This window comes from Parasteatoda tepidariorum, chromosome 2 (assembly GCF_043381705.1).
Source record: "Parasteatoda tepidariorum isolate YZ-2023 chromosome 2, CAS_Ptep_4.0, whole genome shotgun sequence".
NCBI lineage: Eukaryota > Metazoa > Arthropoda > Arachnida > Araneae > Theridiidae > Parasteatoda > Parasteatoda tepidariorum.
Window position 1 is genome coordinate 50482438 of NC_092205.1, and position 16093 is coordinate 50498530.

General features: G+C 29.2%; 1 protein-coding gene across 1 annotated transcript in view; it reads left to right on the forward strand.

The window, feature by feature from the left end:
- LOC122269256 (tyrosine phosphatase IA-2) overlaps positions 1-16093 on the forward strand; it is a 336473-nt gene that overhangs the window by 281154 nt on the left and 39226 nt on the right. The window contains exons 14-15 of the mRNA XM_071188254.1: positions 7796-7984; positions 15242-15381. Coding sequence (XP_071044355.1) covers positions 7796-7984; positions 15242-15381 — 329 coding nt within the window. The remainder of the gene's footprint in view (positions 1-7795; positions 7985-15241; positions 15382-16093) is intronic.

Sequence of the window (16093 nt, forward strand, 5' to 3'; positions counted from 1 at the left end):
AAATAAAAAGCACATTCCATTGAACTTTAAGAAATGATCAGTGAAGAAAATTATCACATTTATAGCATCCTTAAACTCATGTACTGCCAAAATTTATATGAAATGTTTTAATGCTTGGAAAATTTGCATTTTAAGCATGCATATTTAAGATTCAGAAAAAAATGTCCATAATCCTTTTTTTTCAGTTGTCTTCACGAAAAAAAATCTACTCACGCTTAACTAACTAATACAAATAATTAAAATATTATATAAAATCACATTTCAAATTTTAAATGTTTCAGCAAACGCAATTATTCATAGAACTCATTAAAATATGTAGATACATTTGAGTTACAATATCTCAAAAGAAATAATAACACTCATACAAAAAGTGTCAATAAAAAAATATTTTTTCATGTAAACTATAATATTGTAAAAATGATCTAACAGTACGACTGTGTAATAAATAAACTTGATTTTTAATTATTATTTGAAATCCGTACTTGAAATTTTCATTATCAAAAACGCCCTACATCTGATCTTAAAAAGTCGTTCTTTTATTTTTAAAGAAACGAATTGTCGGAATGAAATCCCCGAATATTAAATCTCAAATGCGAATTTCAGTTGCGGGAAATTTTCTAACTTTAAAATACTTTCGAACATGCGAGTTCGGATTACTAATTGAGAAACGTTCTAACCCACTGTAACAAAACTCCCCTTTCTCCAAAACTTCGGGAGCACACATTCCGTGAAATTGAACTGTGGACTCGTAATCAGCATCACTAATTCCATAAAATCAAAGACTGCAAAGATCTCTTATTTCTTCGAAATTACTATCTCTCGACTCACTGGATAATTGAATTTCGAACGTAATCACGCATTGATAGAGAATCCCTGCCCACTATGATGGATTTGACCTGTAACAAGACCACAAGAGGACATTTTCCTAATATCAGGTTATGAAAATGATGCCGGATTGAGTAGATCCGGATCTACTCCAAAACCGGATTCGAGCCAACCCTTTCTCCTCCCTCCGCTAAATTCATCTCTCCAATTTCTCTTTTCCCTAACCTTTAAATGAAGCTCGGGTTACTATGGTGATATACTGATTTTAATTAAATACCCTGTGACACAGGGGGTGGAACAGGCACTTTGCAAGGGGAGGGGTACAAAGAGGATATTTAGAGGTAGAGAACAGTGGGTGTAGAGAACTGTAGCAGCAACTCCAGTTTCGCCTGTTAAGTGTAAAGCGGAATGAAAAGGACTTCTCCCTCCAATTTTTTTTTTAATCAGTTTTAATTTGTTTGAGCTCAAAAGTGTGTTTTCACAAGCCTCAATTATTATGGTAAGGAAAAAGATAACCTTGTCATATATAAACGAGATTTAATAATTTCACATATTAAACATTTTTAGTTTAAAATCCTTATGTCATCCATGAACTTACACGTGACGAGAAAGAAAAAAAAATTAATGCTTACCGAGAATTTTTAAGTTGTAAAATATCTTTTCCCGGCCTTATTTACTTTGACTAATCTCACTTTTGTTTGTATTATATTTGCAAAGATTAAAGTAAACAAAAGGCCTTAAGTTATTTGCTTACTTAAGAAACTTTTTGAGACTAACTTCAAAAGTTGTAAGAATCTCTAAAAAAAAGTTTAATTTGGATAATATGTTTATTTCTTTACTTTCATGTTATTTACTTCAGATTAATTTGTTTATTGGTTTTCCATTTTTTATTTTAAAAAAATGCGATATTGCTGTTTTTGTATTTATGATTTTGTGTCAGAATACCATAACACTTGCTTTCCATTTTCAATTACTCATAATTAAAGGTTCTAAATAAATACTATGTTTAGCATAATTTGAAAATATAAATTATCTTAGTTTAAAAACAAGAAATAGTAAATTCATAATATTTAATACGGTTCCATTCCGTCTTTAAATTAGATCGTTCTTACTGAACAGTTTTCTGAACTTCTTGTAGTCCCTACCCCCCTCTTATTGACTGATTTCCTGAAATTCAATCTAAATAACTCAAATGTTAATTTTTTACTTCTCATTTAACCTGCAATTCTCAAATGTTCCTCACTTGAAACAATTGATTTTGTATAGAGAAAATACTATTTAAATTTTAAAAAAATATTTCAAATAAGAGATAATAATATAGAAAATAATAATAATTTAATGGAATATTTTTTTTTAATATTTTCTGTTACATCATGTTATTTGTCCCTTTCATAATTACTAATTTGCTATCTTAAAAAACACTGATGTAAATAATCAAATAGGAGTCTTAAATGAATAGTTCTTGTACTTAGTTATATTTGGCATGCTTAGTTTAACAATTTAATTTTCCTAATCATAACTCAGTCAAAAAACTCAATAAAATCATCAATTTTAAGCTACTCTAGAATTGTAAACAAAATTAATATGATCAAGAGATATTTAATCCTAATTCTTCTTCTAATATTTTAATTCAATATATTTAATACATAATAATTTAAAAAGTTAAGCAAAGAAGATACCCTGAATATATTTGTAAACTAAAATAAATGCATAGATTTCTCCACTATTTTTTAAATTTTTTTTCTATGCCTAATTACATTAAAATATTTGTTGCTTGATTATTGTTTTTCTATTTTTTAAAAAACATTATTATTGAAAATGGTTTTGCTTTACAATATCAGTTCCTCTTAAGTAATTATCTTTCATTGCACGTCTGAATACTTTTTTAAATCGAAGATGAACCATATTTTTAAAAGGATTTTAAAAAGCCAGCATAGAAAACAGCTTTTTACCCCAGACTTCCCAATGTCTTATTAATTTCGATAGCACAAAACCTCAAAACAATTACAAACAGTCCAAAACGTTCAATTAATAAAATCATTATAAAAAAAAGTTTTAATAATGAAGCTTCACATTGAGTAAAATAAGGACATTTTATCAGGTTTCAAGCTTGTTTTCAAGTTTCTTAATAATAAATTTTATTAGTAAACAATCACCTCAGTGTTCTTTTAATATCTATTTAAAATTCGTAGAAAAATTGAAGAGCTAACTTATCTTGGTTGAGGACTTTTTAAGTGAAATTAACAAACATTACGTTTTATATAATAGAAAAAAACCACAAATGACCCCAGTTAGCCTGATGTAAATCAGATCCTAACCTTTAATTCGTCTTCGATAGAGGATATGCATTTGAGTCTAAAAGAGTCATAAATGAAGCTCTCACTATTTACCTTAAATCATTCTGAATCTAATTTCAAAACATTGAATGATTAAATAAAAAGCATTTTTTGTGTCAAAATTCACTAATATGCCATAATTTGAGCCACAGTGGGTCAGAGGATATAGCATTCGCCTTCCAATGAAGTGAACCCAGGTTCAAATCCCCGCCTTGGCAGGTTGATATAAATTCTGCTCCCGGTTAGCAACGACCTCATTGCTGACGTAAAATATCCTCAGTGATAGACGGTTCTTGGAATAGAATCACCATGGGAGGTTTTAGCCGTTTTCTTCTCCATGCAATGCTAGTGCGAGTTAGTTCCATCAAAATGTCTACTACGTAGGCTAGTTTATTCTAATGTTTGATCGAAGAGGCTCAATGCTATGGAGTTGAACATAGATAGTCGAAAGTCAAAATTGATGGAACTCAGCTGTTAAACCCCGGTTATAAAATGAAAAGTAAAATATGCCATAATAGCATTCATTAATATATATATTTACTTCTGCCACACATATGTGTACGTTTTCAGTAAAATACTTCGGTTATTATTTCTGACTTATTTTGACCAGTACCAGGTAATATACACTATTTTAAGACCTATCACATGAACTGTAGCATTAGGTGATAAGGAAAGCACGGGAAACTAATTACTGCGATTTGCTGCTCCGACGAAAATGATGAGGAGACGTGTCTAGCTTGGAAATGACATTTTGCATATGATTGGAAAAGTGAGAAAGATAGAATATCAAGGGGCTTAAATTATTATCTTGAATCAATAATGTTGGAGGAAACTTGTAAATCATATTAAATTAATAGTATTAGATCTAAACTACTCTGAAATATCTATTTTGAAAAATAAATTATGTCTTGCTTTATCTTATCAATTGTCTGATTTCGACAAATCACTTATGGTTTGTTAGTAGTAGACATTATTAGTGATATGATTTTAAAACTATGTAACATAAACATAACATATAAACTAGCTAACATGCACAAATCAAAACCGAAAAGTATTATTTTTTTTTTAGTTTTAGATCTATTACCGTAATTTTCTAAAAAACAAATTTATAATATTTCAAAGATTATATATTTGTTTTAGAGGAAAATTATACGACTAATTTTCAAGGGCGGAGAAATATAATATCTGCTTTAAATCTCCTAGATAGTAAAGTAAAACTATGCATTTTATTAATAATTGGAAAATAATAAATTGCATAATTATAAACATAAATTAAATTTAAAAATTTTATGTGTTGAAATTTGTCTATATGAAAAAAATTTTAACATCTACTTTTAAAATTTTTAATGTTTAGCATCTACGTTTAATCTGGTATCTTGTTGAGCTCTATATTTATTTTTCTATCATACGTTTACCTTGAATATAATAAACAAAGATATGTTAAATATAATGTGAGGTAAAGGTATGTTAAACTGATGTGCAAATTTTTTAACATTTAGATTTAAAATTTTAACGCTTAGCATCGAAATTTAATCCGGTATCCTGTTGAGCTCTATATTTATTTTTCTATCATACATTTAGCTTGAATATAATTAACAAAGGTATGTTAAATATAATTAAATTTTGAATTAAATATCAAATTTTAATGAACTAAAATTTAATGAACTAAATTTGATTCAAGTTATAATGAATTTTTTTATGGATATGCTAATTAAAAATTATGTTACAATTAATTTCGTACGTATGAGCCAACCGTTTTCTCTTGAAGGGTGTGATAAGATTATATCAGAATTTTTAAAATCTAATCCATCAGGTGCATTAATCTAAATTATATTTTTTTAATATTTATTAACTGGAAAAATATGCATTTGTAAAAATTGAAATAAATACTTTAATTCACTCAAATTAGCAGAAATTTTAGTGGCTTTCTTCCATAATTTACTTCATAATTTAAGCTTTTTTATATATTATTTCCCATTCAGACAAAAACTATTAGTTTTTTTTTCCTCCTTCTAACTTTACATTGAAGCATCTTGTAATAGATATTAATTGAAAACAATCTGACGCCTCTGGGGAAGAGAGATACATTTACCGCTTAAAGCAGGAGGAAAAATATTTTCCTTTTCACAAATTCTAACCAGCGGAAAGAGAAGCTTCCAAATGGGTTATAATGAGGCATCGTTAAAATAGTCCACTGAACCGAACATGAAAAATGATAACGGAAATAAATATCCAATAGTTCTTTTTCATTCCTCGGCGCTACCCCAAACAACTTCACATCCGGAAAAATTATATCCGCATGTAACGTGACGACGGATAGTGTTGTGTACCCTTCCTTTCTTGACGCAATCCCCTCAGACCAATTATATCAACGGCATGCCTTGACAATTATGCCATCATTCCGTGATTTATGCATCATAACCCAAGGAGAAAGAGAAGCTCAAGATCATGGCACAAGGGAGGAAGGAAAGAGTGTGTGCAAAATTAAAGAATTTACCCCCTCTGTCCGCCCATCCAGGGTAGTGTATTTAGAAAAATGGTTTGCAGAATGGAAATATTTCATTCCTAGTATAAAATATGCGTTTTCAAATGAACTCTTTTAAAATCATCCAGACAAAATAAAAGATGAAACACCAGAACGATATTTATTGAGGAATCATAGTCAAGGTCAATCAGGGCAAAAGGGATTCTAAAAACTAAAATCGTCAAAAACTAGTCTGCTTGTTGGGTGCGGTTTAAATGCACTCATCTTTTGTTGCGTAATAGCTTTTAACTTCATCCTCGAAAATGTTTTTATAAGAACAGAAATATCAGGTTTATTATTTTTATTTTGAAAAAATATTTTGTCTTCCAAGCTTAAGTTAGTTTTGGTACACACTGCTTAATTTAATTTTTGTGCTTAAAGAAATTAATTTGATGATTTTTGATTGAATAAACTGAACAATTTTAATAATGTGATATGAAAAGGTTTCTTATAAACTATGATTATAAATATTTTTATAACGTATGCAATTTCGGAAAGCTTTTATCATGACTTTCAGAAATATGTTGAAAGTTCAGAAATAAAAAATTGCCCTTATTTACAACAGCCAAAGAAAAACTAATGTCACATCTTGCAAACTTGACATGCTAAAACTTCTTAGGATATTTACACGTCTTCATATGCAGCTAAATATCCACCATACTTTTAAACACAGTATGCTTTTAAAAAGTGTACATATGAAAAGCAGTACACAATCATTCATCCTATAAACAATATATACCTCATTCCACAGTTCATGTTGTGTTTTTAGAAAATTAAAAAAATTATCATACCTCTGACAAAATAATTTTATTCAGTATCTACCTAAACCGTTTTATATAAGGCGGGAATTGAAATCTTATACCTTTTCGCAATCTTCCCTAGAATGTTTTGATATTTCCCATCCCCATCATTGCTTTTAAAACATTGTTTTCTTCTTTATCGTCTTTGGTAGTCTAGAAGGCAACTCGTCATACATTTCCTCTTTATGTTGCCTTAGATAAAATAAATATTGGAAGGAAAACGAAAACCTATTTCTGATATCAATTACAAAGCCATAGGCCATTACAGCTATTGCTTTCCGGGTAGATTTTTTCAATATCCCTTGTTCAGGCTCATCTCTTTTACCCAACCTTTGCTGCTCTTTCTTTTTTACTCACTCATTCTATGTAGTATAAGCTGGCATGAAGAAAATACCCGGGTAAAAAAAATAAAGACATAGAGCTGAGCTTAGAATTTCATCCAAGAGTTCATGCCGCTCTTGGGAGACAGGCACTATTTCAGAATGAATTTGTTCGCAATTGTTTAGAACGGGATTTTATCTCCATTCTGCTTTCTGTTCAAACGGCTTAACTTTTTCATCTGGCCTTTTATAGTTTTTAAAATAATTGCACTGTCGTTTTATCAGATTAATTCGTGGAATTATTGTCACTAATGGAGTCTGAAACATGATATCTAAGATTATTCTTTCTTTTTCCTTTTCTAAAAGCTGTTAAATAAATAAAGACTATCTTGGTAACGGCATTGTGTTATAAAAAATAAGAGAAAATGAAAGAGAAATTTATTTTGAAGTGCAGTGTTGAGATTAACGATTAATGGAGTGTTAGAAAATAAAAGTTTTGCTTCTAAGTAATGTGCTATATTATTAAACTTTTCTAAACATTAGCTAGACAAAATAAGAACAATTTTTATGAAACGAAATTATCACAAACATTTAAAGACATTGTAATCCATGTAATGGTTACAGCAATTAACATAGTTAAATAAATTCCTAAATCATTGATCGAGGAAAAGAAAGACAGTCTTAGCGACTTTTTGCTGAAAAAAAAACTTTTTTTCTAAATCTCTTTACAAAATTTTTTTGCAATTCAATTGCACGAATTTTTCCTCCAAACTGTACGAAACTAAATAATACTATAAATTATACATTCTGTACCAGTACTCTTTAATCACGTAACAGCAACTAAATATAGAACAAATACAATATTTTGTAGCATCAAATATCATATTATAGTAATTTATATCATATTTTTAAAATTATATGTTATTGTACTAATTTCATGTTTTCAGTATTAGTGATCCATAAATCTGTAATTGGGTTCCATTGTTTTAGGTAAAATACGAAGTCATAAATCCCGAAAAAGACAAGCGAATGTTTATCATAGCATTCGCTCTTTGTGGAGCCGTAGCTGGCGTAGTGCTAGCAGCAGGTACAGCATATTTAGTTCGGCGACATACTCGCTCCAGAGAAAAACTACACAACATGACCCAACCCGATACCGAAGCTAGTCAAGATTACCAGGTATGTCAACAAGTCATAAGTACTTGAAATTCATATGTAGTACTTCCATACACATTACTTATACAGAGTGTTTCAAAACAAGGTGCCCAAAATAAAAACTCAAAGCATGCATACAAAAAGAATGAAAACGAAAGAACAAAAGTTGAACGCGAAAGAACAAAAGAAAAGAACAAAAATTGCCACTTTTCAGATGGGGTCACAATTTATATATATAATATTCAAGGAAAATATACAAACATCTATCAGAACCTTTAAGAATCTCCTACAGTACAGTTCAGAACTAAGAAGGAAAAAAATAAAAATGATCAAAATTATTCATTTTTCTTTGTTTGGTGTATAATGTATTTAATGTAAACTTTGCAACACCCTTTAGCAATTTCGGAAAACGTTTGATACTCTGCAATTCTATGCGACTTTTCTGTTTTTTTGTATGCCTGCTTTGCATATATCATTTGGCTGTGTCATTTAAAGCATTTTGTATATAACGTACTTCAAAAAGTTTTGGTAAACAACAAATTAAGCAAATACTAGAATCTCCCTAAAAATTAAGAAAAACATGGAAATAAAATATTTTTCTCACTTTCAAATTAAAATCAATTAGTCACTAATGCCCCCGAACTCTTCAATCTTACAAAAATTGTTCGAGGTTTTTTATCATCAGCGTAAAGATTCCTCATTGTTTTCCAATAAATGTTACATTTGAGAATAATTTGTTTGAGCTGAGAAAAGCTGTCCTCAGTTCATGTTTTATCACAGCCCACACATGAATATAGATTGAATATGCACTTTTGATCTGTTAAGATCTAATATAAATTTTAAGCCCCGAGCTGTTTAATTATTCAAAAATTGATCAAGGTATTTTTTTATCATCATAGTAAAGATACACATTTTTTTGCCAATAATTGTTGCATATGACTGAAGACAATTTATATGTTCTAAGAAAAGCTGTCGACGGATCATGTTTTACCACAGCCCAAACGAAGATATATTTTAAATATGTGTCTCCTTTTTGATATGATTTAACACAAAAGTCACACTTTTGATCAAATATGATCTAACACAGCACTTTGCCAATAACAGCCCGTAGCTCTTCAGTTACATAAAAATTTATCAAGGTTCCCTTATCATCATCGTAAAGATGTAAATATACATCATTTATTGCCAATAATCATCACATGTGACTGAGGATAATTTATTTGCACTTAGAAAAGCTTTCGCCCGTTCACCTTTTACCCCAACCTAAACATAGATATATTCTAAATATGTATCTTTGATCCAATACGATCTCACACAACATACACACCTTCATTCTGATTCAGTCCAACACAACACTTTGTTAATAGTTGTCCCGAGCTCTTTAATTATACAAAAATTGCTCAAGGGGTTTCTTATCATTGAAACGATTTATCTTTTTTTTTCGCCAATAATTATTACATTTGATTGAAGATAATTCTTTGCTCTCAGAAAAACTGCTGCCAGTTTATCTTTTAACACGGCCTAATCCGGAATTTATATTAAATAAGACACAACAGTCACCTCGTAAATGTTGTGTAAGATCTATTCTATTACGTTAAGTTGGTCTATTACAATGTAACACAATATTCACATCTTAGATAGGATACAATCCAATACATCACGTTGTCAATAATTGTCCCGATCTCTTTAATTATGTAAAAATTATTGAAAGATATTTAATCACCATTTATAAAGATTCATATTTTTTTCTCTATTTGATTGAGGATAATTTTTTAGTTCTCAGAAAAGCTGTTGCCAGTTTATCTTTTACCACTGCCTAATCCGGAATCCATTTTAAATAAGTACCTTTGATCTTATACGATCTTACACAACAGTTACGAGGTGACTGTTGTGTAAGATCTATTCTATTCCGTTAGGTCGGTCTATTACGATGTAACACAACATTCACATCCTAGATAGGATACAATCCAATACATCACGTTGTCAATAATTGTCCCAATCTCTTTAATTATATAAAAATTATTGAAGGGTATTTTATAACCATTTATAAAGATTCATATTTTTTTTCCAGTTTGATTGAGGATAATTTTTTAACTTTCAGAAAAGCTGTTGCCAGTTTATCTTTTACCACAGTCCAAACAGGAATATATTTTAAATATGTGCCTTCGATCTTATACGATCTAACATAGCACTTAAATATTCCACTCACCTCTAGAAAATAATATGAAAGATGCCTCTTTCTTTCCATTCAATGAGGCAGGAGAGGGTCTGTGAAGAGACGTGTTTTGTATTTTTACTCCTTTTTACTTAACTTTAGCAGAAGGTTTATTTTTTAAGGTTTATGCCCCAAGTAAAAACCGTGAGATGAATGCTATACTCGGTGATAATTTAAAAACCATTTTTGAATAAAATATTTATGGATGTAAGTTTAAAAATAGAATCATACACAACAGCTGTCATTGTTTACTCAGAAATTTGAAGTACCTAAAATCTAAATTCTTAAGAAAATTTGCATTCTCCAAACTTATTCAATTAGAATTCATTAAATAGAAGAATTCAAGTTATTGAGCATTTTAAAGTAATTTTAAACTGTTTTCTTATTTTTAAAATGTCTACTTATAATTCACAAAATGAAAATCTAAACATTTATTCTTTTATTCAAAACTTAACATCAAATCTGTAGATCGTTTTGTAAGTAATACTACATTACTTCAACAATTGGAAAAATAGTATGATTATTAATACTGTCAGGTTAAAAACTCTAATACTTATATAATTTTAAAGCCTTCATCCCAATAGATTATTAGTAACACATTTTATGAGACAACTTATGTCAACGCTTTCTCTTAATATGTTTTTCAAAATATATCTTAATACGAGTGCAGGATCAAAACGAAAATCCCTACTTATTTTAAAAAAATATGTGAAAAAAAAATTTTTCTAAAAAATTTACATCATTTTCGAAGTTGAACATTTACCTATTTTACCACGTTTATATCAACTTGCCTTCGTGTACGTCTGTTCTGGTGGAATTTTGTAATCAATTTTAAACTAACTTCCCGACTAGCTACAGACTTCAAATTTGGCACATAGTTCAGAATTCGATGACAATGCATGAAAATGAAGAGAAAAAAGGCATACAAAGTAAAATAAAATTAAAGAAAAATTAATATTTTCGCAATTGTCTTTTATTGTCGATTCGATTATTTCAAATTAGTGCCACATGTCAATTGAAAAGTTTTGTGTACAGTGAATGAAAAAATTTAAATTTTGGAAGTGAGTACAAGAATAATAATAATAATAAAAATGATATTTTAGAAAACCACGTTTTTGTAGTGGAGAATAATAATTAAAAAACAAAAATTTGAAAAATGAAAAACGTGGGCGCATGAAATACAGAACAGTACATATACACATACATATACACATTTTCTTACTCATACACATGCACAACCACATCCACATTCAGATACAATTACAGATATACATACGTATATTCTTATGAGCACACATACTGTTACTGTTATATATTTCATGCGCTCCACGTTTTTCGTTTTTCAAATTTTTGTTTTTTAATTATTATTCTCCACTACAAAAACGTGGTTTTTAAAAATATTATTTTTATTTTTATTATTATTATCCCTTATCGATAGAAGCATTTTTGAAGAGGCTGTAACAATTTTTGTATGCCCGTGTCATATCAATTTTCTACCATGTTCCAACCCCATTTTTTAATATATTCAAGAGCTTCTTTGGCCAAATGTTCTTTTAAATTTAGGAACAGGTGGAATTCAAGTCCAGACTATATAATGAGTGTGTGTTTAAAGGTGCTCTATTGAGACACTTGCATTTGAACGACGGTTCAATGTGTAACGAATAGAGACCGTTTAGGCTCTTCCTAAGCATTCCTCTTCATTTTTGAAATTTGGATCACAATTTTATTGTTTAATCCCTTTTTTAGTGTCTGTTAACATTTATTGTGACTCTTACTGAATGAAAATAATTCTACTTGGACGACGGGGTAAATCAAAAAGTACATTGATTCCATGTAAAAAAAATCAATTTTTAATAATTATTTATTATTTATTATTATTTTATAATTATTTTTTTATTAATTTATTTTATTTAGTCGAAAATATATGAATTTTAAGGTATACAAGTTTTTATATCATTTTAAAGAATGCAATTTTCAATGGTAAAATAGAAAAAAAATTAAACAGAGTAGGTCAAATAGATCTTGAGAAATTAAAGTTTAAACATGAAACTTCTTTAAAGAGTGAAACTTTAATGTTTTTTTGTGTTTTTAAGAGACTCAAGAAACTAGTCGATAAATTTCAATCAAATTTTGTATTTTTTCTCTTAAATTACATTCGTCAAAACGATGCAAAAATTTTAATACATTATATTTCAAAATGTTCTTGACAAATGTTTTATTAATAATTAAAAGGGAATAAATTGTTATTAAAGATCATTTTTGCATTGAATTATATTTTGCATAAACGAATTCTATTATTATAAGCACAAATTTTTTATCCTTTTAAAATTTTTTCGTGATATTGCAAAATACGCAGAAAGTAAAATTAGTATTAGAGGTCAAAACATTTTACCACTTTTTGGATTTAATTTCTTTTCAAATTATTAAGTTAAGCTTTTATTTACTTTTTTTTTTTTGGTCCTTCTCTCGGTAACTTCCTTTTTATGTTTTGTTATTCGAAAAAAGGAGAAATTGCAAATTTATTAAGTTAACATAAAATGTTAATTTTACCTAAAATTAAATTTCATTTAATGTAAAATAAAAATTATCTTAAATATGTTCAGGAGAATGGTTTCGTACAAAGAATTTTTAAATACTAAATGTATCAAAAACCTACACAATTATATTAATAATTTAAATAACAACATTAAAATGTAAATTATGAAATTTGAAGCTATTATTAATACTACCAAGAATTAATCTTTACTAAAAAAAATGACCACCATTTTTGTTTCATGATCGGTATATATATCGGTAAATATTTTTCACAAAATGAATTACATATTTCACCATTAGAAATTTTTTGACCAAGAAATTTTACGCACTAAAAATAATATAAAAATTTTCATAATAATAAAAATTTTAATGATAAAAAAATAATACATAAGAAAATTTAAAGCTGTAATAACAAAATCAAGCATTAATACTAGCATAACTCACTTCATTATAAATGAGTTCAGTTTTAATCCGTAAATTCTTCTATTTTTCTTTTCTCAAATTAAAACCTTTAACGAAATTAATTTCTTTTGTTTAAGTCTATGCTTCACATAGTGGAAAATGCAAAGACAACGTAAAGACGTAGTGATGCTTTTATACCAATTCCACGATTAGGCGGTTAAACAATGGACAAATTCCATTCTAATCTCGATAAGGAATGCCCCCTTTTCATTCTCATGCATTGTGGATTTAATACTCCCGTAGACGGCGAATAGGGCAGTCTAGATAAATGCGTACCTTAGCAAATAGAACAGTAAGCTTCCGGAATACTAAGAATTCTTAGTGTGAAAATGAGATGACTTTCTGAGCTGCTGAATGGGAAACGGAGAGCCGGTGGAAAAGATTTCATGCTACGCAGGTCGAAAACGTTAACAAACACTCGTGAAGGATCTGTTAAACTTCAAGACCCTCCTTCCAGTCCACCCTATCTCAATCGCTTGCACCCCTTACTCTAATTGGCATTACATTTCTCCTCATTATTTTACACGTCACATGCTTTATCAACTGGAGCGTATGAAATCCTGCTCCCTCTGCCTCCTGCTCTCATATCGTAACAGATGTATTTATCAACGGTGGTGCTGTTGTGGTATGGGCTGGCATAATAAATGCATATGGAGAAGTCCTATTTTAAGGAACTACCACACAATGAGTTGCAATACAGTTTTAAAGTATCGCTTTCATTCAGGAGTAAGCAGGCTTTTCGATATTTGACGCTGTTGTTTGGAAACAATTACCTTTAAATTATTTCCTCGGTTCACTTTGAAAAGACTTACATTTGAAGTGGAACAAAGAAATGAAATCATCCCTTTATTTTTGGGAGAACTTCAGTTGAAATAACCAGTTCGTTATAACGAGAAGGCTTATAATTTGAAGGAAATTAAAATGATACATATTCCTCAATTACACTGAGCGATTTTCAGTGTTACTATAATATTACTCTGATTCTAAGGCATTTAGTGAATACTACTCCGTTAGTAGCATTAGTGAAATAAATTTAAAACATGAAATTAGAGCTTGAATGTTTACATTATGGTTAACTCTTGAGAGTTTGCTTTATTTTGACCTGTCTCTCAAAATCTCGATTGGTTATCTTTTTCGTTTAAACAGCCTTGATTCTCCTTGACCTATATTTTCCTACATTTAGGTCACTTGCGGTATCTGAAACCATGATTCAAACATTGCATTTTCTAACAGTGTGAGACTGGATGAATGTGTGTACCTTTTCACTTTCCTCCCATACATACTCCATAAGATTGAGATCCGTGCATTTGGGTGTCAATTTAACAATGTAAAGTCGTTATTACGTTCTTCGATCTTATGTTTTAGAGTATCTGCAGTATAACAGGAAGCATTATTCTGTTAAAAATACCAATCACTGGTGAGATAAATCATCAGCATGACGATATTTACCTTTTAAGCATCGAGTTTTTTATATCTTATTCCGATAATAATGTTCAAGAAATAAATGTCCCACCATACATTCCACCAGCCCTACAAAACCCTTCCCACCATAAAAACGCAATAGTACAGGTAGTTGCAATAAAGAAGTAAGCACGGTTTAAGATTGCTTTATCACACATTTCATGATGAATTTTACTTGTTTTTTCAATGCAGTGATGCGATAGCAGCAACCTTTGGTCCAGTTCACCTTATTTTTCCTAACTCATATTAGGAGAAACTTTTTTTCTCAAAATTATTCCATCGATGTTTTAGTTCTTAAATGTGCTCAAAGTTCTCCCAAAGTAAATATATTTTAGGGTAAAATTCAATATTGACATAAACATTCAAAATTATAATTTTGCAATGGTTAAATCACTTATGCTGCTTTAGAGTAAAACTTATTTTCTAGTAACGATTCTAGGTACAATGATAAACTGTTCACGCCAAACGAGGAACCAACAGTACATATCTAAATTGCTTCAAAGGGGAATATCAGTACATATCTAAATTTTTTCAAATTATTAAATGCTCTTTTCCCGAATCCGGAAATTAAATATTTATGAGTTTTATTTTACATAAATGTTTTGTAGGACCTCTGCAGACAGCGAATGGCTAGTAAAGCCAATGAAAAACCAGAACCAGTTCACACTGTCCATTCACCAAAAAAGATTCGGAGTTTATCTCAAGAAGGCCAAGCAAGCTCATCAAGCCATTCATCTACTTCTTCATGGTAGGTACATCATCTCCTTTATAAATTATCTTCTCGGAGATAATCTCGCATTTAAGTACAATTCTAAAGACTAGAAAAAAATAGGTTATGCTTACTAATTTAAAATATCATTACCGCGATGTGCAAAATATTAGTGTATATTTGAGGAATTAAATTTCAACTTAATTCTGAAAAGGAAAATATAAAACCATTCAGTTTTGTATTTACCTATTTAAAAGATATTTTTAAGCTCTGTGAAAAGAAATGCATCACCAGTTTGATTGAAAAAACGAAATTGAAAATTTATTTTTAAGCAGCAATACTCGATTCATAGTGAGAGTACTTAAGTAATTTTTATAAAAATCTTCTTATCTTTCAGTTAATTCTTCTTTTTTCAAAAACTTGAGATGTATAACAAAGAACAGCGGTCAAAAGTAAGCATTTATAGTAGGTTTTAAAGGATTATATGTATAGAAATGAATTATCATTATAATGTCAGTTTAGAAGTGTTTCCCTGATTTTTTTCTTCAACTTAACAATTCAACAATGGCATATTATCTTCTTAAATTACTGTTGCTACTTTTAGAAAGTAACTAAATAAGTTTTATTTAAGCTAGCAAATAAGAGCATATCTATTTCATTTCACATTCACAATTTTGTATTTAAATATTTCAGATACACTAAAACGAATCAAAAAGGCAAAAAGCTATTAAACATTAAATGATAAAGACTT